Source organism: Aotus nancymaae, unplaced genomic scaffold (genome assembly GCF_030222135.1).
Source record: "Aotus nancymaae isolate 86718 unplaced genomic scaffold, 86718_ANA_hifiasm-v0.15.2.pri h1tg000006l, whole genome shotgun sequence".
NCBI classification, from domain to species: domain Eukaryota; kingdom Metazoa; phylum Chordata; class Mammalia; order Primates; family Aotidae; genus Aotus; species Aotus nancymaae.
Window position 1 is genome coordinate 81,580,557 of NW_026988417.1, and position 27,318 is coordinate 81,607,874.

Below are 27,318 nucleotides of genomic sequence, written 5' to 3' on the forward strand. Positions count from 1 at the left end.
TTGCTGTCCAGGGTCCATGGTAACACCATAAATCTAAGAAGTAAAAGTTTATTCTTTGATTGTTTTTGAACTGGCTAGATATCAAATGAACTCTGTTTTTTCTGAGGAGGTTGGAGCATCGTGTTCCAAAGAGAGAGAGGCAGAGAGTTTGGCCCTAGACCAGAAATGAATGACACTCAAATTTCCTAGAGCATTTGTTCCTCACCCTATGAGATGCTAGAATCCAGACCCACCTGAAAGAGTGATGAAAGACCACAGAATAATAAGACAGGGCCAAGAATAATAGTTCATATTATTAATGATAAGAGGGCTATGAAATGCACATTCTTTCACCCGATTTAATCATTTAATCAGAAGGAGGCCACAGAAAGCAGAGCATGTAATTGTAACGGAAGTGAAAATTATCATTGACTGTGTCAACCCAGTGAAAGCCACACCACCCCACTTACTCAGTGGCAGACATCATACAAGTAAATATATACAGATAAAGTCTGTGTGTGTTCTGTAACATCATTTAATCTCCTTGGTAATCTGTAACAGATATCTATTATATAGACAAGCACTAAGGCTCAGAGAGGTTACCTAAGCAGCCCAATGTCACAGATCTAATCTCAGTGGGGCTGAGTTTTGAATCTGGGTCTGCTGATTCTACCACTCACAGTGTCTGTGTGCTGACCCAGTCCGGGCTGAATGAGAGAATCTGTTCCCAACTCAGAGCACACAAATACTACAGCACACAAACTACTCAACTGGCAGCAAAGTGAAGTCTATGTAGAACCCAGCTGTGAGCTCTTAAGGGATTTGGGCAAAGAAGTCCTTAAAGGTGTCTATCAATGTCATAACTCAAATCCACAGAAGGAAAAGAAGAAATGTTAAAGAAGGAAAACACACCTTTTTCCATGAGGCCTGCCAGATGGCTACACAGAGATGGATACTTTAGGGTTCTGAGCCTATTATGGAAAAGGGGCATCTCTCTGATAAAAGAGGTTAAGAGGTTCACTTCTCCCTCTACATGTTTTGAATATTCCAGTGGAGAAGGAGAAAGTTTCATAATGTATCTGAGCTTTAGAGCATTTACTATTTGGTTCAATGCCTTTTAAAAAATCCCAAACAAAGCTTGGCTGAAACATGAACATGATCCCAGAGTGTCAGTATTTTTCCATTGCAGGGACAGGCCAGCAGAATAAATCATCATCAGAGCCAGCACTTTTTTTTTTTCTTTTTTTTTTTACATTTAAACCTGATAAATTCAGAACTAAAATGCCACCAAGGAGACAGTCTACAGATAGTTATTGGGCTCGTGTCATGTGTCAGGTCTTGTGTTAGACACTGAGAACTGGGGTCACCACACGAAGCCCAGAATCTTTGCCCCCCTCCCCCAACACCTTAGAGTCTAGTGAATTATCCTGGAACAGTCTATATTTAAAAGAGCATATTGTAGATGAAAAGACTATCATTACATAGTCATGGCCAAGACTGAAAAAGAGATCTATACATTTTGGCTATATAAAAAGAATCAGTGAACCTAAACTTCATGCTTCCTTATACTTGCTTTTAATAATTTGTTTTCTTAGGTCCCTGACAACATTATGAAAAAAAGGTTTAAGAGTGACTGACAAGAAGGATGTCTGATGAAAAGTTCTTCAAGGAAGACAGCAGAACCCTATCGTGCTACTGTCTCCCCCACAGCTAACAACAAACATTCAATCAATGCTTGCTGAATAGCAAGCCACCTCAATGCTTCCCGTTCTTAAGAAAAGGCAAAGCCATATTTTGGATTCCTCACACTTTTAGTTCTGAATGGCAGCTGGAACTTCTTTATAGACAAACACTAGTTGCACTGCATTGCAGAGAGACTGAATTTTAGGGCAGATCATTGTAGTTTAACACCTTTCATTTTATGGATGAGAAAGCCTACAATCAGTCACAGCTTATGGGGGAGACCTAGGGACAGGGAAGTCTTCTAACTCCAGGGCTCTTTATGCCCTATACTCTGTCCCCACGACCCCTGGCCTCTCCACCATTCTTTCCTTTGAAGCAGTACATTAATGACTAAATTTAGTTGCAAGCAAATTTTTTCACTAAGCCCAATTAAGTTCAGCATGTACTAGCTAGAAACTTTCTTATCGGCTAAGCCTTTAGAAAGCTTAGTTATGGTGTACATATATAGTAACCTCCTTTATCTTAAAAGTAAAGAAAGCAAACATTAGGGAACCCCATTTGCAAGATACTGAACATAGAAAATCCACTTCTAAAGCCAGATAATTGACCCCAATCAGAAAATCCACCACATCACATACCGGCCGTCCATGAATGCTTTCATAATATAACAGAGCCTTCTGCAGAGCCACTTTCTCATTAGCAATCTGGTCTTTGGTCATATCCTGCATAAACACAGGGATAGAGAATAGAGAATTGAAAGAGAAGGAAAATGTTTGTGAACATTCCAACTTCTTTACTTAAACAAATTACTAAAGCAAGGCTAAAAAGAATCCTCATTTAACAGCTCTCCCTAGCTTTATCCAAAGTTCATTTAGAAATGGGCTATTCCTGAGCTCTTGGGAAAAACATGGCCAGCACAGCAGAATCATCATCAGCCACTTGGATCTCCCACACGGCAGCAAAGGTGCGGTGAATACTGAGGTAAGCAGGGCTGTGAGGCACATGGGGCTTAGCTTAATGGCCCAAGCGATGATGACGGTTCTAGGTTACATGGTCCCAAAGGTTTGTCTCTAATCCTTCTACCTCAGAGAGTCACCAAACCAGCTATTAACCTAAACAAGTTCATTCTGTGATCTATACAATAGAGTTTTGTTTTCAATCTGTAGTCAAAAACCAAAGCATCCACAGTTAACGTACTCTGCCGTTGTTTCACTGGCTTCTCTAGACACTTAAGAGCCTGGAAGGCTTAACAAGGCATCATCTTCCCACTGGGATTCACGTGGCATGCCCTGTGTCTCCACCACATTGCCTGCAATGGCTCAGGGCTTACGACTCCACAGAATCACCGCACCTTTATGTCCTCAGGACGGCTGCTTTCCGCTCGCTTCTCCTGGAGCTTCCTCTGAATAGATTCCAGTGTGGCTTCAACACTGGGCTTTATTGCTTTATCTGCCAGCTCTTGTTTCTTCTCATCTTCTTTCTCAAGTTGGGAACCAAAACTCTTGGGGAGTGTGTTGCTGCGCTGCCGCATCCTGGGACTTAGGTCCTCTTCAGATATCTTTAGTTTTGACTCTAGTTGAGAAGATTTGGGGGTAGAGATATATGAGACCTGATGTCTGCCCAACATAAATTGTTTTTTTGTGATATCAATAACTTACTAGTTCTGTCTTTGTTCAGAGAGTATCTAGTTACAGTATCAGTAGAAATCCTTGAGTTATTATGTAAAACCTGAGATAACGGTAACGTCTTCTTTGATTACGAGGAATGTTTTTCTAACACTAATTGCTGAGAATACTTTAGCCACACCAGTCTGTATGACAGTCTCAGAATGTGACATCCTTCTTTCCTCAGTGTTTAAAGGTATTTACTGATCTAATGACCAACCACTGGCCAACCTTTTCTGTATGACTTACATACCTCATTCTGAAATTCGTCTAACTTTGTATTCTATTTAGTTGTTTACATGACTCTATCTCTGAAAAGATGGGAATATCTTTGAGGGACGGGGACCAAACCCTTTGCAGATTCTTCTCTGTGTCCATCTGTTTGCTCCTACCACCATGGCAAATGGAGACTTGGACTAAACAGGTGTTTGAGAGAGGTTGACTTGAAACCATCATCCTTCTATTACTGATCTAGGGAAATGAAGAAATGCTGCAGAATTCACCTCTTAGCTGATCTGGTTAGCCCTATGACTGAGATCATGTGAAGACCTGGGGAAGTGGTCACTCTGAGTAGCTGAGAGTGCTGGGAAGCATCTTTAAGGACCCTGGAATGCCTTAGCAGTGGCACTCAACGGGAGTGGAGGTGAGAGATTCTGCACCTGGCTTGTTGTACAGAAGCCACAGCTCCAGAACTTTACCCACCTTTAAGTTGTCTCCGGAATTTGGCAAGGTCATTTGTCCATTTCAGAACCTCTGGATTGGCTGCTTTGTCACTGTGGGAAGGCTGAGAAAAGGAAGTCTAGAGTAAATGCTTTGGAACTGGAGCAAGAAAAAGAAGAAATGTTTGATGATCATTTTTGTTTTAAATAGGAAGGGAAAGTTGAGCCCCATCAGAATAAAAAATTAACCATGACCAATCATAGCAAATGTCACAAGTGTAATTCCATTATCCTTTTTCACATTTGGTTATTTTGATGCTTTCAAAGAATTCTTCAGAGGCAAAATGCTGCATCTTTATGATCAGGGACTTCTGTAAAGGTCCATGATCCCCTTGCCATTATTTGTAGGGTTCAACCTATAAGGCTAACAGGGTAGAAAACGGAGGAGTATATGATGTTTTGTCCTGCAACCATTATGAAAAATACCTTTCTGCCACTCTTGTGGGAAATGCTGGGTACAGAGCTGAGAGCAGAATGAGTTCAGTACTAAAGAGATTTCAGAACATGTTATTAAATTAAATTTTAGTCAAACAAAAGATTTCATTCCACAATTTCTATGGTTCCTGCTTACTGATTAATTTAAAAACGCAGACTTAAGCTTTCATTGTTTTTGTAAGAATAAAGCTGTGCAAGAAAAATGCTGATACCTAAAGACCAGGGTTTATCAGGGTGTCCTATCCAGGGTTTACTGCCTTTTTGTTGTAAGATTTCCTAGAAGTCTCTCTCAACCTTTCGTCGTTTCTTTGAGTTGTTGAAACCCTGGCATGTCCAGGGAGAGGAGGAACGGAAAAGAACAGTGTGAGGGGACACTTACTCTGTACTTCTTCTCTTCTTCGAATCTATCTTCAAACTTCCGGATCTTCTTTTTAAGGCTCTGAATCCTTCGTGTGAGCTGGGCAGGTGTCAGGTCCTCCTGCTCATCATCGTAGGACCCCAGAGAGGAGCTTCGCCGCCTGGGAAGAGTACGACTTGGGTCAGTTTTCCTGGGAGCAGTTACTGCTTGCTGAGAGGGACCTGGGGAAGTGGGACACTATGTGGCATGTGGGTGTGTGTTGGGGGAGGGGTGGAGGCAAAACAGCCTCTTTCCTCTTGAATAGAAGACAGCTGACTGATCCATTTGAGCTCGGAATGTCCCACCTATTAAGTACATCTAGGCTTTTCTCGCTCACATTTACAATTAGCAAGGCTAGGACTGAATGTCAACCTTTCCTGTGGGCCTAAAGGAGTTGAATTGGAGAGCATTTTGGAAAGGGGAGGCTAAGAAAATTCAATATGTGATGTTGCAGTTGGGCCACAGCTCAAATGGGAAACTACAACACGGCACGTGTACTAGGATGGAGAATTTCAAATATGTTCCTCCGCAGGCTCACAACTTAATTAAAAAAAAATCATCTGCCATCAGTGCCATTCCTATCTTTTCTGATGCTGTGGGGTGATGCATTTGCCTCTCAGCAATACAGAGAAACATACCTCATGAAAGAATGGGCGTTTGGCGGGGAAGGAGGCACTTCTGTGTCATCCAGGTATTGCCTGCTCTGCCCGTAAGCATAGAATCGAGGAGAGAGCATGGGGTCGCTGTCTTCGTCCAGTAGCTGACGGATCAGGCGCCCGGCCTGCGGCGAGAGGCGGGCTTCATCAGAGTCACTGTTCTCCCGCTGCCAGGAGGAGAAAGCAGGGATAGGCTCTGCAGAATGAGAACGGTAAGAGGTCAGGATTGTTCTTCAAAGCCCAAGTGTTTCCCAGGCTTCCCAGATGCTTTAGGAAGCTGCCCATTGAATCGTTTCTCATTTTACAGCTAAGGTCCAGACTAAGGACCCAACTGAAAGCACCAATATTTCTGACAGCCATCAACTACCTCTCATCTCCATTCTCACTTGTTTTCCAAAGAGACTTTGCTAGGGCTACCCTGAGGAGCAGCCTTGAAGCGGGGAAGCCCAGTAGATCAGTGATAAAAAACTCTTCCACTTGATGGCATCATTGAAAAGAAAATGTGTTGGCGGGGAAGATACTTGGCATCACGGCTGTATATCCTTTACTGAAACGACTAAGGAGGAGAGCTAAGGAACCACATCAATCTTGAGAGAGCCTATGTATTTAGGAGTTGATAACTTCCCTTGAGGTCATCCAGTAAGCTGTTTTGTGTGCTTCTGCTTAGTGTGTTGGGATTAGCACACTTAAGATGCATGCTTTGCGCTTAAAATTTCAGAAGCTGCTCAAGACTCTAGTTAGAGTGAGATGCATACAGAAATTAGCCAACAGAGGAAAAAGAACACCTTACAAAGGGCAAATCTGTACAAATCAGTTTAGATAATCTGCTACAAAAAAGTAACATACTCAGCACAAAATCTTGATCTGTCATTTAGGGAGGGAAGAAGGCAACTGTTTATTTCTATTTACTGCAAGACTCACCTCAATGGGTTCCTTTCCTCATAAAAAAAAATCCCATCTAAAAGATTTAAAAAGTAGATGTCAGAAGATATAACATATTTCGTTTGTAATGTTTGCATTACAAAATGAGTTATGCTTTAAAGTTACTTGTAGATTACTGTGTTTACACAAGGCTGGAATTCAGCCATGATCTTACCTTCTAGGATTCCTAGACTTTGAATCACAGAACAGTTGCTCCTCTAACTATCATACTATAAAATGTGCAAAAACTATCTTAAATAAGTGCTTATGCAGGCTTCTATTTAAAAAGATATTACAACCATAGACTTACAGCTGGGCGTGACTTCATACCTCAACTAATCTTGTGATTTCTCAATCCCGGTCGCACCTTAAAGTCACACAAGGAGGCATAAATGACTACCAGCACACAGGTCCTCACATCATCCAAGTCAACAATATTTAGGTGAGGGCCCAGATACGTGCCCCTCACACACTCATGAGTTTAAAAGCTGTTCAAGTGATGCTCTTGTGCAGCCAGGCTTGAGGACGATTGATCCAACCCAGCAGATGACAGATAAGAAAACGGAAACGCCAAGAGTTGGGACTAGAAGCTAAGTCTCCTGACTTCCAGAGCAGCGCTCTAACTTAGAATGTGCCAAGTGCTTCTACAAGAGTGGCAACTTTCTGAGATTTCTGTAGACCTCACAGAGTGATAGGGAAGATAAGCACATTCATTAAAAATATTAACCTTATATGAAATGAGTTCCACAGGTTGTCAAAATTTAAAGAGAACTAGGTTATCTGGAAATGCAGACAAAAATACAAATATTTTGAGAAATGAAAGCAGTGTTAAAGACCGATTCTTATATGTTGAGGCTCAAGAAGTGGCAGAGAACATGCTGGTAGATGTGCGTGGCTAAAGCCAGAGATGAACAGGAGGTGTTTCATCATTTGTACTAACACTATCAGTCTGCTCTTCCTAAGCGGTAGGTCAGAACCACCAATATGGAAGAATAAAAAATGGACTGAGAGGTGATGTAAGGAGAGGGGGAGTGGAAAACAACCCCTAGAAAACATAAAACATGTCAGCTGCAGAAAATGGAACTATTAAACTGTCATGATATTTCATAAGCAGAAGTAATTTTCTGCAAGGACTAAAACCCAGGAGAGGGAAAGGGTTAAGATGGCTTGAACAGTAATGCAGCAGGCAGTAAGCCCACCACAGAGTGGCAAAGGAGCAAAGCAACTCGGGGCAGGGCACGAAGCTTTTCTCGGGACAGAGGGCTTTGGCAAAGCAAAGTGTGATGTTGATATTGGCTTATGGGTGTGCTGCTTAGTTTGACATTTCTACTCAGAAAAACTTAGTTTAAAAGGTGTTATCTTACATCCTGAAGCTCTTTAATGTGTTAGAATCTAGCAGAATATCTCCTTAAAAATGTAACAACTAATCTGTAAGTTTTCAACCAGGTGGTCTCTGTGTATAAAAAAATTTTATTTTAAGAGTGTGTGATAAGATAAACTGTGATCTTGAATTCACTATGAAATGCTAATCATGGAACTGAATAATCATGCTTTAATGCTCTGTGGCTAATGACAGGGCCGTCCATCAGTTTTCTTGTTTGTTAACACAGCTTTATTTTGTGGCTTTATTCTTGACCGATCGTTTCAGTGACCAGGAGATCAAATGTGTCCTTTTCCTAGTGTCTCCAGTGGTGTACGAGAAATACACAGCTGCAGCAATTCTAGCTTACCAGTGACGTTTTCTCCCAAAGCATATAGTTAGGGTGAATCTTATTTTAAAATAAGAAATGTAAGACTACATGAATTTCAACCTTAATAAATAGGTATGTTTCATCATTAGTCTGCATGTAGAACAGAAGTGAAAGGATTCTCATGTGTGTAACACAAAATGCTTACATGATTCTCTTTTCTCTCTTTTCTGTTATTCTATCGTCTTATAATTTAAGGCTTCTACTCAAAATGACATGTAATACACAGTTCAATATAACTTAGCAATCAACAAAACTGTTCCCCATTTTAGTTTGAAATGATCTAAAAGCATTGTCTACAAGGCTCCTGTTTTGATCGTTGGCACTCAATGACAACAACAAAGAACTAAGTAAGAACAGCGTGGTAGACAATAGGTCCGATTGCACTGCCTGCCTAGAGAGCCGGTTTTGAGGATGTAGTCATGGACCATTCCCAGTTGCTACTTTGGGAAATATTTCATATTTTAACTAGTAACTCTAGAGCAGGGAAAGAGACAGGGATGCTGCAAGAGAATTATTCAAAAAGAAAAACAGGAGGGATGTGAGACTTCACACTGGACTGTCTTGCTAAACCAACACATACAATAAATGCATTTTCAAATGTAGACCAAAATTCCTTGTGCACAGTTTTGCTTTGAGTCATGTGTCTTGTCACAATGAACTCTGGACATAAGTATGACATGCCTCTCTATTAAAAATTAATCCACCCCGGTCAGTTGACATCGCAGCAGGTTGGAAATAACAGATAAAAGCTGCACGTTTGCTACTGAAGTAATGAAAAAAAAAATAGGCCCTGGGGGAGTTCCAATTCAGACACTATAGTACATATGGATATAACAGAAATTTTCTGTAGAAACAGGTTACATATCTCTGAATAATGCTAACGTGGTCACTGGGACATAGCTACTCTCTGCTTGGCTGGCTGGATCCACTTACCATGCAACAGAAAACCGGCTATTGAGATGATTTATTTCTCAGAAATCTGCACAGAATTAAGGGGGCTGATGTTTTCCACATTTCCTTTCCAACTATATTATTTAGAGCCATTACTCCTCGGCAAGATGTAACCATCTTTCTGCTCAGCTGAGTTAGGAGGTAATAGCACATCCCAGACATAGAAAGACATAAACCTCACGGTAGAGGCTCTTTACTGGAAGAATTTTATAAAATTTTCTTTAGTGTTCCAAAATTTACCTTAGAACAATGGTAGTCCTATCAAATTGTTCAACTAGTCTTGTAAACTATCAGAAAGAACCAGAGTGGTCAGCTTTATCAATCACAAATTTAATCCTTACATTTCATGTATCTGCTTTGTCCCTGTTTGCAAAGTTAATAAGCAAGCTATTTAAATCATTAATAAATATGTGGAACAGGATAGGGCTGAGGACTTCTTACCTGATGAGAACACCCCCATTTGAGTTGACTTTGATCCATTTATCTGCACATTTAGGAACAGTTGCTTAATCAGTTACTAATTCACTACCCTACCTGTCTTCTCTCCCACTTCTCTGACAAGGCTATCACTAAGGTTCTGTCAAAGGCTCTGCTGGGGTCTTTTCAAATGCACCATTTCCCTAATCTAGAGTCTAGTATTAATATTATCAAAGAAAGAAAGGAGGTTGGTGTGACATGTTAATCCTTAGTAAATCTGTAGAGGACCTAGTAATCACTGATTCCTCTGGTGTTCAGAGCCGTCCATGGCCATTTGGTAAACTGCGCTCTGGTTTCAAAGAAGGCAAACTTAGGCTGATTTTTCTTGAAACTATACTTGGAAACATTTATGGAAGATAAAACTAAGACTCACATAGTGCCTACTATGTGCCCATACTGTGCTCAACACTTAGCATATTTTAGCTCATTTAATCCTTGCAATAAACTTATCAAGTAGATACTACTGTATCTACTCTTCATTATTACGTACTGTTACCATCCTATTTAAAGATGGGGAAATTAAGGTAAAAACTGAGACATGTTTACTAACTTGCTGCAAAGCTGGTAAGCAGCAGAGCCAGGATCTGAACCCAGGGAATCTGGCTCTTAACCACTTTGATCTATTTCCTGCAAGGATATAAAACTGGCATTGTTTAGAAAGAGGCATCAGGTAGAAGTGAGGAGACTTTTACCTTGAATCATCATTTTGCTTCTCTTGCCTCAATATTCTTATCTGTGTAATAGGAAGGTTCAAGTGGAAGATATTTTAAGATCTCTTGCTTTTCTATGATACTTTTAAAGAATTTCCTTTCCAGTTATTTCCAATAAGTAGTAACTGATGAGTTGGATATATGAAATACCCTATGCCGTTTTTAAAATACCACCCATCTCTCGATTTTTTGAAGTGGGGTATTGCCAGGTTGCCTAGGCTGGTTTGGAACTCCTGGGCTGAAACGATCCTCCTGCTTCAGCCCCCTAAGTAGCTGGGACTACAGGCGAATACCACCATGCCCAGCTTAAAATGCCCCTTTAAGTTTAATTCCATCAGGACCTACTGAATAGAGTAGCTGAGTGCTTAAACTCCAGTACTTACACAAGGAGTATCCTCAAATCAACATAATTGACTGCTTGGGAACATTCTAATTATGCAACTCTGAAGACCTTTAAATAACACAGAGTAGTACATTAAATTTGTGTATTCATTTAACTCTGGAGATCGAAAATTCTAGTAATAGTCATGTGGATAAATCAAATAATGTGTCCTAGGACAGCTATATATATTTTAAAAACATAGTTTGCTTAGTATTTGCCAATAAGCATGAACAGACTCGGATCCTACATTCACTTTGCGAAGGTCCCGTTCTACGTATCTTATGGAATCTATTTATTAGTTTTATTTCCCTTTTTGTTTCCTTGATACTGAGCCCCAGAAACCAATGAACATCATTTCCGTGTGGATGGGCAGTACTTCGTGAACAGCCTGCTGGTGCTCGCCTCTGCAGTAAGTATTGCCTGACATTTTACAATTCTATATTCATGAGAATATGAGCTATGATATGGGGATGGGAAGGAGCAACCAAACCAAAAAGGAGGGGATGGTGGCTTGAAGACTGGTGATGGGGTCCTGTAGGTGGATACCGGTTCACATGGTTTTTGGTAATTATGACTCTCATTTGTATATTTTGTTGCACCAGCTTCACATTCACAAATTAGTGCAAAGTCTATTCCTTACTAGAAAGACGCTATTTTGTTTCTTACTTTAGCTATTAAAAAAGTGATTATTTCAGTGATCAGACTTATTGCTCTCATTTTATGCAAAAATTCCTTTATTTTGATTATAGTTATAGCTATATTAATGCTATAATGTAACCTAGAAAGTTACAATAAGTACATAATCTTTAAAAAAAGGTCACTGAAAGCAGTAACCAAATGATCAGAACAGCCTTGATGTGAACCCATGTAGATTTTAAAGATATGTATGTTCAATGACAAACGCAGTAACAGGCAAAACAAAAACAAAACAAGTTAAAGCAAGTGATTTCAAAAATTACTTGGAATATACAATTCACTTTCCTAAGCCTATTGAAATGCAATGTATTTTTTTCCAATAACCTTTTAAAAAAATATATCTAGACTTCTAAAATAAAACGTTCGTTCCTTCAATTATCTGAAAGAAAATTTTTTATGTTAAGAAAATAGTTTTAAGGAAACTATAAACTGGTTTTCTCAGTCACTCTGAAGAGTATTTTCAGCTTTATATTAGCCTTATTTAAGTGGCTGGGAGAAACGATAAATTTATGACTAACCAAGATAAAAATAATCAAACTGAGTCCATTTCAGGAGGAAGAAAAAAATGTGGCTAATTTGAATTTTAACCAAAAATCCTAGTTTTTTTCTAGAGCTTTATGGCAGACCCTATCACTAAGACTCACATATAACATTTATTTTTTGATTACTGTATTTTTCTTTTCTTTGGGTAACAGTGACTACTATGGGACTTTTTGTGGGGGATGGGGACACAGGTTTTTAGTGTATGAATTAAAAACTAATGTGTTTATTTCAAAGTACTCAAAAATGAAAGAACAGAAAGGTACTCAGGAATATATAACTTAAATTAAAAATTAAACAACCCTGCATTTTGTGGCTGAGTGAATGCATTTTGAGCTCAAAATAGCTGAAAAAAAATCTCACATCCACTGCCGAATTATATAAAAAGAACTAAAACAGGTTTCTTAGATTGCAAAGACAGGGAACTTGAATAAAAAACAGTGTGTTTTCACTAAAGCCCTGGATACCAGAAGCATAATGGGGTTTACTCTTTTTCACCTGGTGGTCTTTTCAGATCTTCTCTTGATCCTTTATCTAAGGTCATTAACATAACTTCTTGGTTAAAAAAAGAGAAAGGAAAGGGGGTAGGGAGAGAAGACAAGGAGATCCAGGTGCTGAAATGGGACTGATTTTTCACAGCTGTGACCCCCCGGTACGTCACTGTGTTAAGTCATCCTGCCGTATTGAAATCAGGTGCACAATTTTTCCCTCCTCGAAGCCTTCATGCACATACTATATATAGAGGTAGATTGGCATTTATTTTGGATCCACGTTGGTATGTGTTTGGATGCAGACACATGGATAATGAAAGGATAAGCAGTGATAAAACTGCTGCAATATCCTCCCTGAAACACAGTTTTGACGAGGATACTCTCTTCTTCCTCGCAAGTACATTTCTAATGTTTTCACCAAAAGTCTCTAGAAAAAAAAACTAATCTAAAGCACTGTATTACAGGCTTTCAGTAAGATGCACGTATTCACTGTTCGTTTTGATAAGCAATTCCCTTACATTTGCTAACCTGAAATAAAATCTATCCATAAAAACAAACGTAGAAACAAAGCAAACCGAAACGGCGTTCTTGAAAAACGGGAAGGAGATTTCATGAAAGGCAGGTGGCTGGCATGCAGCAGTGGGAAGATCGCACTACAGAAGGTAGAAATCCTAAAAGCACACTGGTTCCCTATTACTCTGCTTGGTACTATAAGGGGAGAAAGACATGCACAGATCAGCACTCCTGGTGAGTTACAAAGAAAAAAAAAGGCCTGCAAGGTGACACTATGATAAAGGGCAAGCATATTTTCTTTCTTAGATTGCAACTACCCTCAGCAACATTTACCCTGAGGTATTCCTATGCCAGGTCAAGGATTTTCCGTCATTTAGAAATGCTGTTACTTCTGCATGCATAGCTCTCTCACCCACACTCTCGCACGGTTACATGCCTCTCATTTGTCTTATTTATATATGCTTTTCTGATAGTAAATCATCCAAATATCAAATGACCCTACCTTCCCAGTTCTTCTCATCACACAATGCAGTCAGGTCCAACTGGGGCACTTCGGAGACAAAGCTCTCCTGCTGGTCACCGGCATCTTGATTCCTTTGCTGTTTGGTGTCAGATAGGCTGGGATGCTCCTGGATCTTCATTGTGGGGCTCTGCAATAACAGCACAATGTCCCCAAATGTCTACTGCTCACCCAAAACCCAAAGACGACTGCAGCAATTCCACTCCTTTAGGAGAAAATCTCCCAAACCACAGCTGCTAAGGCATCCAGCGCAGAAATACAAATCATGGCTTGATGCCCCCTGGATCCTAGCTGGCCACTTGCATGCAAAAAGCAACGTCCATCTGTGCTCCTTTAACTTTCCTCAGGCTGCTTTTCCCGATGACTGCAGGCAGCTGACAGTCTTGGTGATTACTGATTGGGGCCAGGAATGAGGGAAAGGAGTTTGGTGTTTTCTTAAAGGAGTATGGATCTCCAGACTGTAAACAACAACAAGGAAAACCGGGCGACTGCTGTTGCTAAGTCTGTAGTAGCAACATGGTGTCTTTCACAGGTGGACTTCTTTGCCCCTTAGGTAAACAGTCCTGCAAGCCAGGAACAGAGGCAGTGTACGCGAAAGCTCCCCTGCTGGCCCTGGCTGCTTAGATCAATTAAACGGGGCTAGCTGCACGTTCCCAGATTTCCTGTGGTTGTTTTCTCGCTGAGTATTGGGAGAACAGACTATTTATGGAGGAGCTCCGGGTATTAAAGCATTGTTGCGCAAATTCAAACAGCACAGGGGTTTGGCGTCTCATCTCAGCTAGCAGTAAAGAATACGGACTCTGGAAATGAGCCAAAATTACACAGGGAGCAATTTTTTTTTTAAAGTAAAAAGTCAAGAGCTGGCAAGTCAGTGATGCATAATTCATGCCTTACAAATAGGCAACTGTCACTTGTTTTCCTACTGTTCATCTACTCTGAATATTAAATACTTGGCCACACTTGGTTTTGCTTATTGGTGGCACCCACACTAGGCTAGGACCTCTGAGGGATGGAGAAATCCTCCCCAAAAGGCTGATATTCAAGTTAATAATTTTATGTTTAAACAAATTGCACTGGAATTGATTTTTTTTTTTTTACCTTGCTCTCTGGGCAATCTGTAAATTCAACCATTGTCACTCTTCCCTGTCTCATACAATTATAAACAAAAGTGTTTATGAAACAGTTGACTTACAAATGTATTCCTTAAGTGGCACAGATCTGTACAAAAGATTTTCTTTAGGATTAACTAGAAATGTATTCGGGCAAATATACTATCATTAAATGAAAAGACTAAAAACATCTGGAAATCTTCAGTGATTTCATTAATGTATGAGAAACGTTCCGATGCTTAAAATAAAGCACAACTTAAGACTTTCAGCCACTTTTAATAGCTATCCAACCTACTTTGAAATCATCAGGGAACAGCCAGGGCTTTTTATGATTATATTTCCGTTAAATGATGCATGGAGACTGATGTTTTCTTCACATTTGAGATAAAATGAAGTATTATCAATCAGGTCATGATGAACTACTAAAGTCTTATAGAAATGCCAAGTAAATCTGGAGCTTTCAGATACTTTTAAAATGCTGTTTACTGGGGAAAAAAACAGATTAGGCATTTATGTCACAAAAAGTATTTTTCCCTTGAGCCAAAGCCTAAGCGGACCAGGGTCAAATGCCCAAATGCAGTTCTCAGCTTTTTACTTTACAAAGCCACTCAGTTACCAATCGTGTGTGTGCCTGGGTGAGGGGGATGGAGGTGCAGGCAGGGGGAAGCAAAAGAGTGAGAATATGCATATATGCATACAGCAACTAAGCATTTTCTCAACAAAGATTTATAATACTTATTACATTTACAGACATCAAAAAAAGAATACTAGAAATACAATTTTAAAGTATCATATTTCCTTCATAAGGAATACACATCAAGTCATTTAAACCACAATGCCATAGAAAGGACAAGAGTTTTGCTTACAGGCAGACCTGGGTTTGAAGGGTGGCTCTGACATTTACTAGCCTGGTGCCCTAGCTGAGTTGCTTCCCTTCTCTAAGCCTCCATTACCTAACCTTTAAAATGGCATTAGTGATACCAATTTTGCAAAGTTCTTTGGAAGATCTGTCAGAAGGTATGAAAGACCCCCAGCATGGTGTCTGGGGCAGGAGAGACAGAAATGGAAGCCATCATTCTTTCTCTGCTACTATTTGACACCATATGACAACAAATGAATGAAACACTGGCACACCTCAAAATTGCTAGAGAGGGGAACTGGAGACAAGGCCAATACAATTGCAATTTGAGGGGAAGCTTACTACAACAAAGGATGGAAGACAGCATTGAATGTATTATGAAAAAGTACGAGTAAAAAGAGCCACTGGTGTATCCGTCATGAATCAGCAACAGAAATTTGGATTTGGGGCAGATAGGTGTGGGCTGGAGGGATGAGGGAGGACAGCTCATCACACAGAAGGAAGGAGGAATAACAAGTACACATGTAGGTGTGAGAGCATGGCACACTTGGTCACAGCAAGAGAAGAGTTTCAGGGTGACCAGCTCTTAGGACAGGAAGGGGGAATGGCAGATGACAAGGGTGTCAGCTAAGTAGACGCTGGACTGTGAAAGGCTTCATATGCTGGGCTAAATATTATATACTTATATACTCAATAAATATTATTTCATAATAGTGCTGCCTATTATGTCAGGTGCTAGAGATACAAAGACAAAACTTATTCATTCAAAAGAAATGATTTTTCAGTACCTACTATTTGCTAGATAGTTTCTTCACACACTGGGGAGACTATGGTGGACAAAAAAAATCCCTGTCCTAATGAGTCTTACAGAGAAGACAGTTAATCAACCAAAAACTGTGAAGGCTCTGGAGAAAAATAAAGCAAGGTAAGAGGGATGTTGGTGGTAGTGGTTGAGGCCTCTATCTTATATTGAGTGGTCAGGGACAGTCTCTGGGATAAAGTGACAGGAAGTGAGAAAGTGGGCCATTTGTGGAAAGAACATTCCAGGAAGAAAGAAGACAAGTGCAAAGGCCCTGAGGCATGGTCAGTTTTTCTATGTTTCAGGAATAGTACAGAGGTCACTGTTTTTGGAATCTTGCAGAGGACAGCCAGAGCCACCATAAACAGAAGGTGAGGATGTGTCACATATAATGAGGCATTAGGTCATTCACACCATAGACCTATGTCAACTTACATGAGCTACACTTCTGGCTGATTTGTGGCACAGCAGTGGAGAGATCCCTCCTACACAAACCTACACCAACTGCCACAGCCCCGGAGACACTAAGCCCAGCACACCCTAACCACAGGTAGAAATGCACGTGCAGCTTGGTCCTGTCTTGCTGTGCTCCCATCAATCCCTGAGGCTGCTGTCTTACTTGCCCGAGTCCCAACTTTTGCTCCTGCTGGTCTATGAACCTGACAGGGTTGCCTTGCCTGGGGTTGCAGACTGCTGATGGTTTTTTGTACATGTGGGTGCCGGGGATGCTGTCCTATGTCCTGTGGCCCATGGTGAAGTTCTTCAGGCTCCATAAACACTAGCATAAAAACTGCTCTGCCTTCAAATGGTAGCCTAGTCTGGGTGCAGCATCTTGCCCAGTTGCTCCACCCTCTCTAATAGGGCTCTTTAGATAGTGTCGCAAAGATTATCATTTGTCTATATCTCCCACTAGGTCATTAAGGTTAAAACGTCAAAGGCATTCTCAAATATCAAAATATTTTTGGTTTCAACTTTTGTTATTTACATGTCTAATATCTTCTGTTAAATCAGAAAGTAAGTAAATTATTTTCACAATTTTCAACTCCAAGATCCTCGTACTGTGATGTCATACACTAAACATTGTCAAAAATGCTGCATTATGTGAAAACACACCATGTGTACTGAAACATCGTTTGGCTCTTAGGTGAGACAATATAGTATGACATATTAGGATGGGTTTTGGAGGCAGAGACTCACATTTAGATAGCAGCTTTACTAGCTGCAAGACTTTCAGTGAGTAAACTTCTTTGAACTTTTGCTTTTTTTTTTCTCTAATACAGGAACAAGACTTTGTAAGGTCTGTGAGGGTTAAAAAGAAAAAACGTGTATAAAACAGCCTATAGAAACTGTAAACAATGCTATTTCCATTATATCCTTCCTCCCTTTCCCATTCATTCATTCATACATTTGGCAAGTGTTTACTGAACACATACTGTGTCCCTGGTGCTGGAATTTAGTAGCAAGCAAGATAAGGGATTTGGTGCAGAAGAGAGACACTGAACATAAAAGTGCCAAGTATCCTGTATGTTATAAAAGAAATACAGGATGCTATGGGGTAAATATGAAGAGAGCTCATCTCTCCTGAGGCCTCAGGTAACATTTCACATTCAGGTCAAGGAGCCATTAATTATGAAGCTATCAGTCTAATCTTTGCCAAGACTTGTCCCTGTCTAGCTGGACCTATCTTTTTCTATCCCAAGACTTTATTTGACTCTGCTCTTTCTCTGGTTTCAAATAGTTGGTGAATTTTTGTTTTATTCCTTCTTTTGCACTGCACAGGATATAGTTAAGTGGCCTAATAGTTTATCAGAGCCAGGAATGACAATATCAGACAGTATCATTAGTGTGTGTTGAGGTGTTCGGGGAGTGCTAATGCAGTTTGCACAGGAAGAAACTATGGTATTAACAGAAGAACTATACATAACCATAAACATTTTTTGTTTGGCCTGACAATAAAGAAAAGTGGACATAAATTTTCAAAATCCATGTGAACTGCAAAGCTTCATTAGCCTTTGGCTATTGGATGGATTTGGAAGCAAATTTGAAGTAAATAGAGCTTTTTAACTTTCCTGGTTATAATATTAAAATAAAGTCCTAAAGCTTCCATGAAAACAGTGAAGTCAAAATAATAGTCCTCCATTTCATAAATACTTTTCAGAAATTCACTTTTTCAGGTCAAATAAAAGCCTGTACTTGAGATCTTGTGATACTAATATTAATTCTCAGTCTTGATTGAAAAGCCTTGTCTTCTCTCCTTTCTCTCTTCTCTTTTTTGTTTCCTTATTTTTGGCAGGATAAGAAATATGGAACTAGTCTTTTTTTTTATTATGAATGTCTTATTTGTTATCAAAGGTATGCTTCTAAGCTCTCTTAAGCAGTAGGCTTAGAAAGCATAAAGAATGTAAAAATGTTTTGAAAGAACTTAACACTTCACTGACCTTAGAATTCTGACATAAAATGATCTCTCCCAGATAATGTAAGTCCTTCACATGTAGTTAATAATTCTTACTTGTTTTGACTTCTCAACAGAGATTCATTGTAAGGTTTTAGTTTTAATATTCCGGATTTTACAGAGAAGCATAAAATATTTTCATCATAGAAAATAACTGATCAGAAGGGATTAAATTAAAGCATAAAGTATAAACTCCCTCAGAAACAGAACTCTGAAAATCTGTAATTTCAGGGATATCTTTTAGAACTAGAAATTGCTAGTTTTAAGGATGACCTCTCTTCTGGATACTTGTAGTTTGTTAAAAGGGTTTAAAAATAAACAAAAGAACAAAGACTCTAGATTCTGCATGCCCAGTGTGCCTGGCTCTTCCTTATGTTATCTCATTTCGTATCACCCAGATAGGATATTTTATTAAAATGTCAGCCTTTCTGAACCTACCTGAAGAAATTGTACTTTAATTTTGGACATTTTGAAGTGACTCTTAACTTTTTTTCTCATTGTTAGTGGGTCACTAAACAAACTTTAATCCAAACCACATAAGGAACTCTTATGAAATAGAAATGGGTAACTCTGATTAACTAACGTTCATCTGAGATCTCAGGAGAACCTTTTGGATAAGATTAGTTGCTAATTAAAAGAAATTAAAAAGACATGAAACAAAGGGATAAGCCCATGTTCACTTTCAACACATACCTTCAGACAAACACATTTAAGGCCGCAAATTGATTATTTTAAAACGGAGTCACAGTTGTAAGTTCATTTGTCTTTGAAAGGCAGGTCTAAGAGAAGCCTCTGCCCGTCTCTCTAAAGAGCATTTCTGAGGCTGAAAACAAATGTTCCTCATTCTAATGGAAATATTAGTCCAAAAAGAAAAGGAAAAAAATCACCTTTCCCCAAGAGCTGTCATATGCTATGTTATCTTATATGAATCTGAGAGTTTATGAGGAGAATTTTAAATGACAATATTAATAAGGATGAAATCTGTCTTAATGGAAAACAAAATTAGAAATATTACAATATATATTCAATAGTAGGCATGTAAAATCTGACATCTCAATCTTATGCAATGAAACCTGAAACAAAATAAATTCTGGCTAAACAGAACTCTAAGACAAGTAACCAAAGTATAGACTTATTTTTCATGACTGAAAATTAAAGATTATTGATGTTTTTACTAAAAAACCAGATTAACTATTGAATGGTATAAGTTTTAGGAAGTACTACATATATTAAAAAGTAGTAAGTAACAAACTTTTACAAAATGGAAAACAGTTCTTTTCACTGTCTTTCATGGATAATAACAAAATAAATTTCCTTCAGTGAAAAGCACATGCTTTCACAGGTAGAAATCACCCCAATCTTGTGGAGTGATGTCTCATTTTTCTCCTTCGGTGCAGCTGTGATAGAAAGGTGACATAGAGAGCTTAGTCTAGATTTTAGTTCACCGCCTAATTTTATCTCCTAACTGAAACCGTCATGATGACAATGATTATTATTAGTGAATGCCTAAGCAGTGCCAGCAGTGGCACTGGGCACTGACTGGTAGTTGCACATGGGTAACACACATAAGAAGAGGACCTGGAACATGGAAGAAGGATGTGAGATTGTTTCCCCATGATTCATCCCCTGCCCTGGGAGCTGTCCACCAAAGACTAAGGCAGATTGAGTTCAGTTTAATTTGCCATTTAGTTTGTGTGCCACTTGGAATTTATGAGTTAATGCTATGAAGTCCATCCACAAAGGTTACTTTTATTCCCTTTTATCTCATAAAACATAACAGGCATCACAGGAAAGAACTGGGAAGACCTCTCCAGGAGACTGGCAAAGCGATTTTCTTTTCTTTTTTTTTTTTTTTGAGACGGAGTCTCGCTCTTGTTACCCAGGCTGGAGTGCAATGGCGTGATCTTGGCTCACCGCAACCTCCGCCTCCTGGGTTCAGGCAATTCTCCTGCCTCAGCCTCCTGAGTAGCTGGGATTACAGGCACGCACCACCATGCCCAGCTAATTTTTTTGTATTGGTAGAGACGGGGTTTCACAATATTGACCAGGATGGTCTCGATCTCTCGACCTCGTGATCCACCCGCCTCGGCCTCCCAAAGTGCTGGGATTACAGGCTTGAGCCACCGCACCCGGCCCACGCGATTTTCTTTATAACCATGTTAGATAGCAGATGAGTAGGTGCTTGCTGTGAGCAGAGGAAGATGGCAGTGAAAAGATAAAAACACAAAAAAACAAACACAACACGACACTATCATGGGGGAAACATGATCTTTAAAAAGATGCCTAGAGACAAGGAAAGAATGTGAGCTTGTTGCCTGGGTCCCAAGAAGGAAGCATAAATGAGTTGGAAATAGATGAAAAAAAGTGGCTCAGAAGCTGTGAGGTCAGAAAGAGGACGCATTCCTCTCTTATTATTTGGCTAAATTATCGGGTGAAGAAGTATATATATGACAAGAATACAAGAGATATGCGGAGTCTACAGCATTAGTGTGTGTTCGGGTGTTCGGGGAGTGGGGGTTAATTTCTAGGAATTTTATACACAATTTTTTTTATGAGAATACAATTTTCTAAGAGGGTCCAAAGCTTTCTGATTTTTAATCTGCTATGCTATAAAACTCCATGGGGGAATATACTGGCTGTTATTAAATCTCAGCTCCTAGCACAGTACCTGTACCTAGCAGGATTTAATATATGTTGTTGAATAAATCCATCAGTGAATTAGGTCAGTGCCCAACAGAGATGAAAAATTACTGGGTTAGAGGGAATGTTCTCTTTATATCAAGAGTCAGAATTTAAGAGCAGGTTAAGAAAAACTTTAATTCTTGAAAAGCAAAACGGGTAAGATTGAAGGTGGAATTGGAAGTATTTGGAGCTTGAATACACATACATGAATTAAAAATGACGCTCAGCAGACTGAATGGAAGCTGGAGTTGTGAGCAAGAGAAACCAAATACTTAGGTTAGCATGGTGATGCCTGAGAAGACAAGTGGGAGGTCAGGAAAGCAAATGAAACTTGAAGTTACAGATGACATAAGGGAGGTGAGAGACTTTTTTCTCCATTGTTTATCTAAAACGAGAGAAGAAACTCAGCAAACAAATAGGATTAAGTAACTCCAAGTGAAGTTTTGTTAATTTGAAGATTCCTGACCTAATCCTTGTGACTACGACTCACTACCTATATATTTCAATCACTTAAAAAATGCATCACATTGTGGAAAATAAAACCAGTAGCTTTGGGTTTTTGTTTTGTTTTACTGTATAGAATCTAAAGAGAAATCCCTATGCTATTAAAGTTTATCATCATAAGCAAAACAAAGTAATTCACAAAGGAAAATAATGGAGTTCTTATGATTTCTCAAGGAATCTGTAAGTCTTGGTATTTGCCTTTCTAATCAATCACAGTCCTATTAACTTATCTCATTATCCCTTATTGACAGACTAATATTTCAGAGGTACACTCAAGAGTATATGAACAGCCCCATCATAGTCTAACTCTTACTTGTTAGCTACTCACCTCGAGATGCTGACTGTGTCCACCATCTTTTTCATTTCCTTTGCTATAAATAACAGCAATAACAAAAAATCATAAAATACTTGTTTCATAACAAAGTTTTTCATCCATTGATATTATGATTTTATTTTAAAAGTATGTTGAGTAGCTCTAAACCAAATACTTATGAAATTCAAAAACAAAGCAAAATGAAAGATTAATCAAAACAAAGCAAAACTGGAAACACAAATAAACATGACTATAGTTATTTGCCTTCAATACCGCTGTGATAGATTTTCTATTGTAATCATTTTCTTTGCTATAAAATATTGTTGGTAAACATATAGTCCTTTAATTCCATTCTTTTTAGTTCTTATAATTCACATTGCATTACATGAAAATAACATTTTCTTGCCCTTGGAAATAATATGAGGAGAAAATTCTAAAATTACCTTTCATCGGACATCCGTTCAAAATCATCAGGTCCAGTTCTCTCATGAGATCCCGTGGAATTGAGACTTTCCATATTCTGTAACAGAACCATTATTGATTGCCCAATAAGAATGGTAAGACATATGCAAGCAGATCCTTTCTTTTTAAAATAGAAAAATCAAATAATATATATATATATGTAAACTAATTCTAGTCCTCATATTTTTTATCTTTGTTTAAACTAGTAAAATTATTGACAGTTTATTATATCATGCTTGCACAGAATTGTATATTGAACTTTATTATTCCTTTAATAAAGATATGTGATAGCATCGTAGAAATGGTCATGGTGGCCTATAATGTCTCTCTTAGGTATTACCCGCATTGTGTAGCGAAATAGCAAAACCCAGATTAGAGAATCAGGGTGGCTCTGACTTAGAATCAAGGAATCTGACTCTGACCTTGAATCTAATCAGAAAATGAAGTAACATTTTCTCTCTCTCTCTCTCTCCATATATATATGTTTAAAAACATATATATACATATGTACACATACACCTTTATATATATTCAGTGTATACTGATAAGATTGAAGGTGGAGTATACACATGTATGCATATGTACATATATACATATATGCACACATGCACACACACCCACATATACTCAATGTATACTGCCAATATGATTTAGAGTGACATGTTACTGATACCTAAGCTGTAACATACCTATAAACAGAAATGAAAATTTGAGAACCTTTCTTTCTGCAATATTTAACATTAATCTTTATATTAGCTAAGATGGAAAAAATAAAAACAGAAGACCTACTTTGAATAGTATGTATTTTAGGCTGACCAGGTGGGCTTACTGCTTACCAGGAGGCATATATGTAAGGTTTTTTTTTGACTGTCTCTGTGAATATAGCCAAAGCTTTCTAAATATAATTCAGGTGACTGGCACAGAAAAAGTAAGTCTTTTCCTTGAAGGAAGATTGCAAATAAGCAAACAAGGGAATATCTGAATTCAGTAAACTCAAAAACATAGCTGCCTTGGAAATCTGAACCTGAATTTTGTTGAACTCAGATTTATATCTGCATTAAAAGGATATTAAGCATAATCCACTTATCCTGTATCATCAAAGTAAATTATATATATGGAAGTAACATATGTTCATCTACATATCAGTAACATCCCATTATAAAAAAAAATCCTTTACTAAGTAAATCTAATTAACGTTCACAATAATCCCATGAAATTGGCATTTACAACCATCTCCACAAAATAAACACATAATTAGAGTAGAAAACTAATTTTTGACTTGGTAGATAGCTGTATTATTTTCCGTTTATGTTGGTTTGGCCAATTTGCCTGGAATTCTCAGTTTGACACCCTGGGCTCCATCAAAGAATAGAAATAAAGGGAGATAACATAACATAATAGTTATGATGGTAGCTCTAAATCAGAATATCTAGGTTAAAATTCCAGTTCCACCATTTGGCAATTGTAGCACCCTACTTGAGCCTTAATTTCCTCATCTGGAAAATGAAGGTGGCAACAATAGTTAACATAGGGTGGTCAGGAGGATTAAATAAAATAATAGGTAAAGTACTAGAATAATGCCTGGTACATTTAACAAATATTATTAATAATTGTTGATGTTATTGTTTCTGAAACTATAATATCTCCAAGGAAAGTATTTTACTGTTATTTGTTCACAGTTAAGACACTGTTCCAAGAACAGGAAATACAGTGTTTGTGTCTGCCATTAGAATATTAAGCATCAATTTACACACTTAGATAATTTTAGAATGCATCTGAGAAATTAAAAATTACAACATTCAATTATATTTATACCTCTAAAGTCTGAGTTAGAAGAGGCCTTTATAAAATGGTTCCCATTAAATCAAGAATAATTGCTCTTATTACCCGAATGTGACTTTCCTGATAAAGAGGGATATATCTATGACAAAGAATCTTAGTTCTCATTGGTAATTTTCAATAGATTATCAAAATCTTTAGTGTAAGATCTAGTGCAATAGTATTAGGTTTCCCTAAAGCTCTGAAACATGAATTTCAAAGTAAAGCACAATCCCCTATCTTCAGATCATTTCACAACAGTGCCAATGAAATGATACATTCATAATTACATGTAAATGACTATTTCCAAAGAACTAAACAGTTTCAGATCAAGGCTAAGAAATATTCAGATCCTTCCTGTAGGAGACAGCTTAAAAGAAAAAAATAAATAACATAAAAAAGAAATACTTAGAAAGAAAAAGAGTGAAGAGAAAATAAGCCATAATAGCATTATCTAAATTTAGAGATATTTCAGTTAGAAGCTGTTAGAAGACTGTTTTTTTTTTTTTTTTTTTTTAACCTATACAGAGGAACAAAAATATAATTGATATAGGTGTTAGGAACTACAGAATAAAGTTAGTTAGGTCACACTAACTAATAGAAAGCTTTGCAAAAAGCAGTTGTAAGATGTGAGAAAGCTTAGCGGATCTCCAGGGTTAAAACAAGTATTAACTTGTTCAACTCCCTCCCTACCACTTTTTACACGTTTTATCAATAGGTTTAAGAACTCTCCAACAATTTGAGGTTTTGTAGATGTAATTCACAAAGGTTGATTTTTAATATCGTTTAATATTCTGCTCTAAGGCTTTTCAATAATTCTTTTTTTTTTTTTTTTTTTTTTTGAGACGGAGTTTCGCTCTTGATACCCAGGCTGGAGTGCAATGGCGCGATCTCGGCTCACCGCAACCTCCGCCTCCTGGGTTCAGGCAATTCTCCTGCCTCAGCCTCCTGAGTAGCTGGGATTACAGGCACGCGCCACCGTGCCCAGCTAATTTTTTGTATTAGTAGAGACGGGGTTTCATCATGTTGACCAGGATGGTCTCGATCTCTTGACCTCGTGATCCACCCGCCTCGGCCTCCCAAAGTGCTGGGATTACAGGCTTGAGCCACCGCGCCCGGCCTTTTCAATAATTCTAATTGTAATGTTATTTCTGTACACATTTGAGACTGTTGAATATTCATTGTCTAGTTTCACTAAAACAACATGCAAGTACACGGTGTTCCTTTCCTAAGGTAGCTGGGTTGCACCTATACCTCTTGGAAATGGAACATCTGAAGGTTACAACCGGAAAAGCAATGTTTTCCAAATGAAACTAACAAGGGTAGCAGATACCTATGAGTACAGTAACAAAACTATGTATTTCCATGGGCACAAAACATTTTATAGATTCTAATTTGTATTATTTGTCTTGGGGTTAGGGAGGAATGATTGAGATAAAGAAGTAGATCAGTAGTCTCTCTACTTCACTAAGATGAGGGAAGGGAAAAATGTAATGTACAGGTTAAAATAATGCTGAAATGCAGAATGTTTTTGAGAAGTATGCCGTTGGACCTTCAAATGTGCTCCAGCTACTAATAGTACTTGTCTTACCAGAAAATATTGAGTCATTGTCTTTTGAAGGCTTTAAACTGTTTTATGTCCCAAATACATCTCTACAAGGTATGGTAAAAGGGTAGTCCATTAATGTTTTCATTGATTAGAGGCTGAAGTAATAGAATGCTTGTGAAAATGTTTTATTGCATTAACTTTTAATTCCTCTTCTAAATTTAGGATATGTTAAAGGTAATAGGTAATTTTCAAAAAACAGCAAAGAATAGACTGTGACTTTAAGTCTAATTTAATAAAATTGCTTCTTGCATTGTAATTTTTTTCAACCAGATAAAGCCTAGTTTATAATCCATAAAATTCTGGCTCATATAAGTTCTATCAGTGACTTTCAAAACACAGACTCACTATGACATAGTTTATTTTGATAATTTTGGGGTGTCAGATGAACTGAATTTTAAAGACAATTCTCCTTAATTAGAAAGATAACCTCAAGTCTAAAAGAGCAAAATCCTTGATAAAATTTCATTTGAGATTGTGGAATTTATTTTTAATTCTTTTTCTTTCTCCCTTTCTGTGTTGGCATTGAAAGCTAGGCTCAAAACCTGTCTGACCACTGACTGAAGCACTTGAAAACACTTGGAACAAAAACAAATTCATCTTCTAAAACTGTAAAATGCTGACAGAGCCTTAATAGAGGACACACGCAAAAATGCCTCTCTCAATATACAAACAGCTCAATCTCAAGGCTACAGGAATGCTGTTAGTCAAAACAGGTTCATTATTCTAACCTTGAGCTCTAACAGAAGGAGAACAGAGTCTCGTTAAGAAAGGAATAATGGCATACTGAAATTCCTTTTTGTATCCTTTTGTACATTTTATGTTTTATTGCTCCAAATTTTATAAGCTTATCCATATTCAAAAGGAACTACTGGTATCATGAAAGATGCCTATGAAAGAGTTTGCTAGCTGTCCACCCAAACCCATGCTACACTTCTTCCACCATAATAAAGTAGCTATGTGCCCAGCAACAATACATTTCCCAGTCTCTCTTGTGATCAGATACAACCATGTGACTAACTTCTCTCCAGTGGGATATGAAAAGTGATACATGTGGCTTCCAGACCTGGCCAATACAATGCTTCATCAGGTACAGATGCTCCTCAACTTACCATGGAGGTTATATCCCAATAAACCCATGGTAATTAGAAGATATCATAAGCCAAAAATACATTTAGTGCACCTAACCTACTAGCATAGCTTAGCCTAGCCTAAACATGCTTAGAACA

The 27,318-nt window shown here is 38.3% G+C and overlaps 1 protein-coding gene across 9 annotated transcripts in view; it reads right to left on the reverse strand.

The window, feature by feature from the left end:
• Positions 1-27,318, reverse strand: part of FAM13A (family with sequence similarity 13 member A) — a 385,882-nt gene that overhangs the window by 18,358 nt on the left and 340,206 nt on the right. For all 9 annotated transcript variants that reach the window (XM_012437742.3, XM_012437744.3, XM_064369163.1 and 6 more), the window contains 8 exons: positions 22,647-22,723; positions 22,219-22,261; positions 13,468-13,615; positions 5,516-5,729; positions 4,860-4,998; positions 4,029-4,110; positions 3,014-3,234; positions 2,301-2,384 (listed from right to left, as the gene is read on the reverse strand). In XM_012437742.3, coding sequence (XP_012293165.2) covers positions 2,301-2,384; positions 3,014-3,234; positions 4,029-4,110; positions 4,860-4,998; positions 5,516-5,729; positions 13,468-13,615; positions 22,219-22,261; positions 22,647-22,723 — 1,008 coding nt within the window. The remainder of the gene's footprint in view (positions 1-2,300; positions 2,385-3,013; positions 3,235-4,028; positions 4,111-4,859; positions 4,999-5,515; positions 5,730-13,467; positions 13,616-22,218; positions 22,262-22,646; positions 22,724-27,318) is intronic.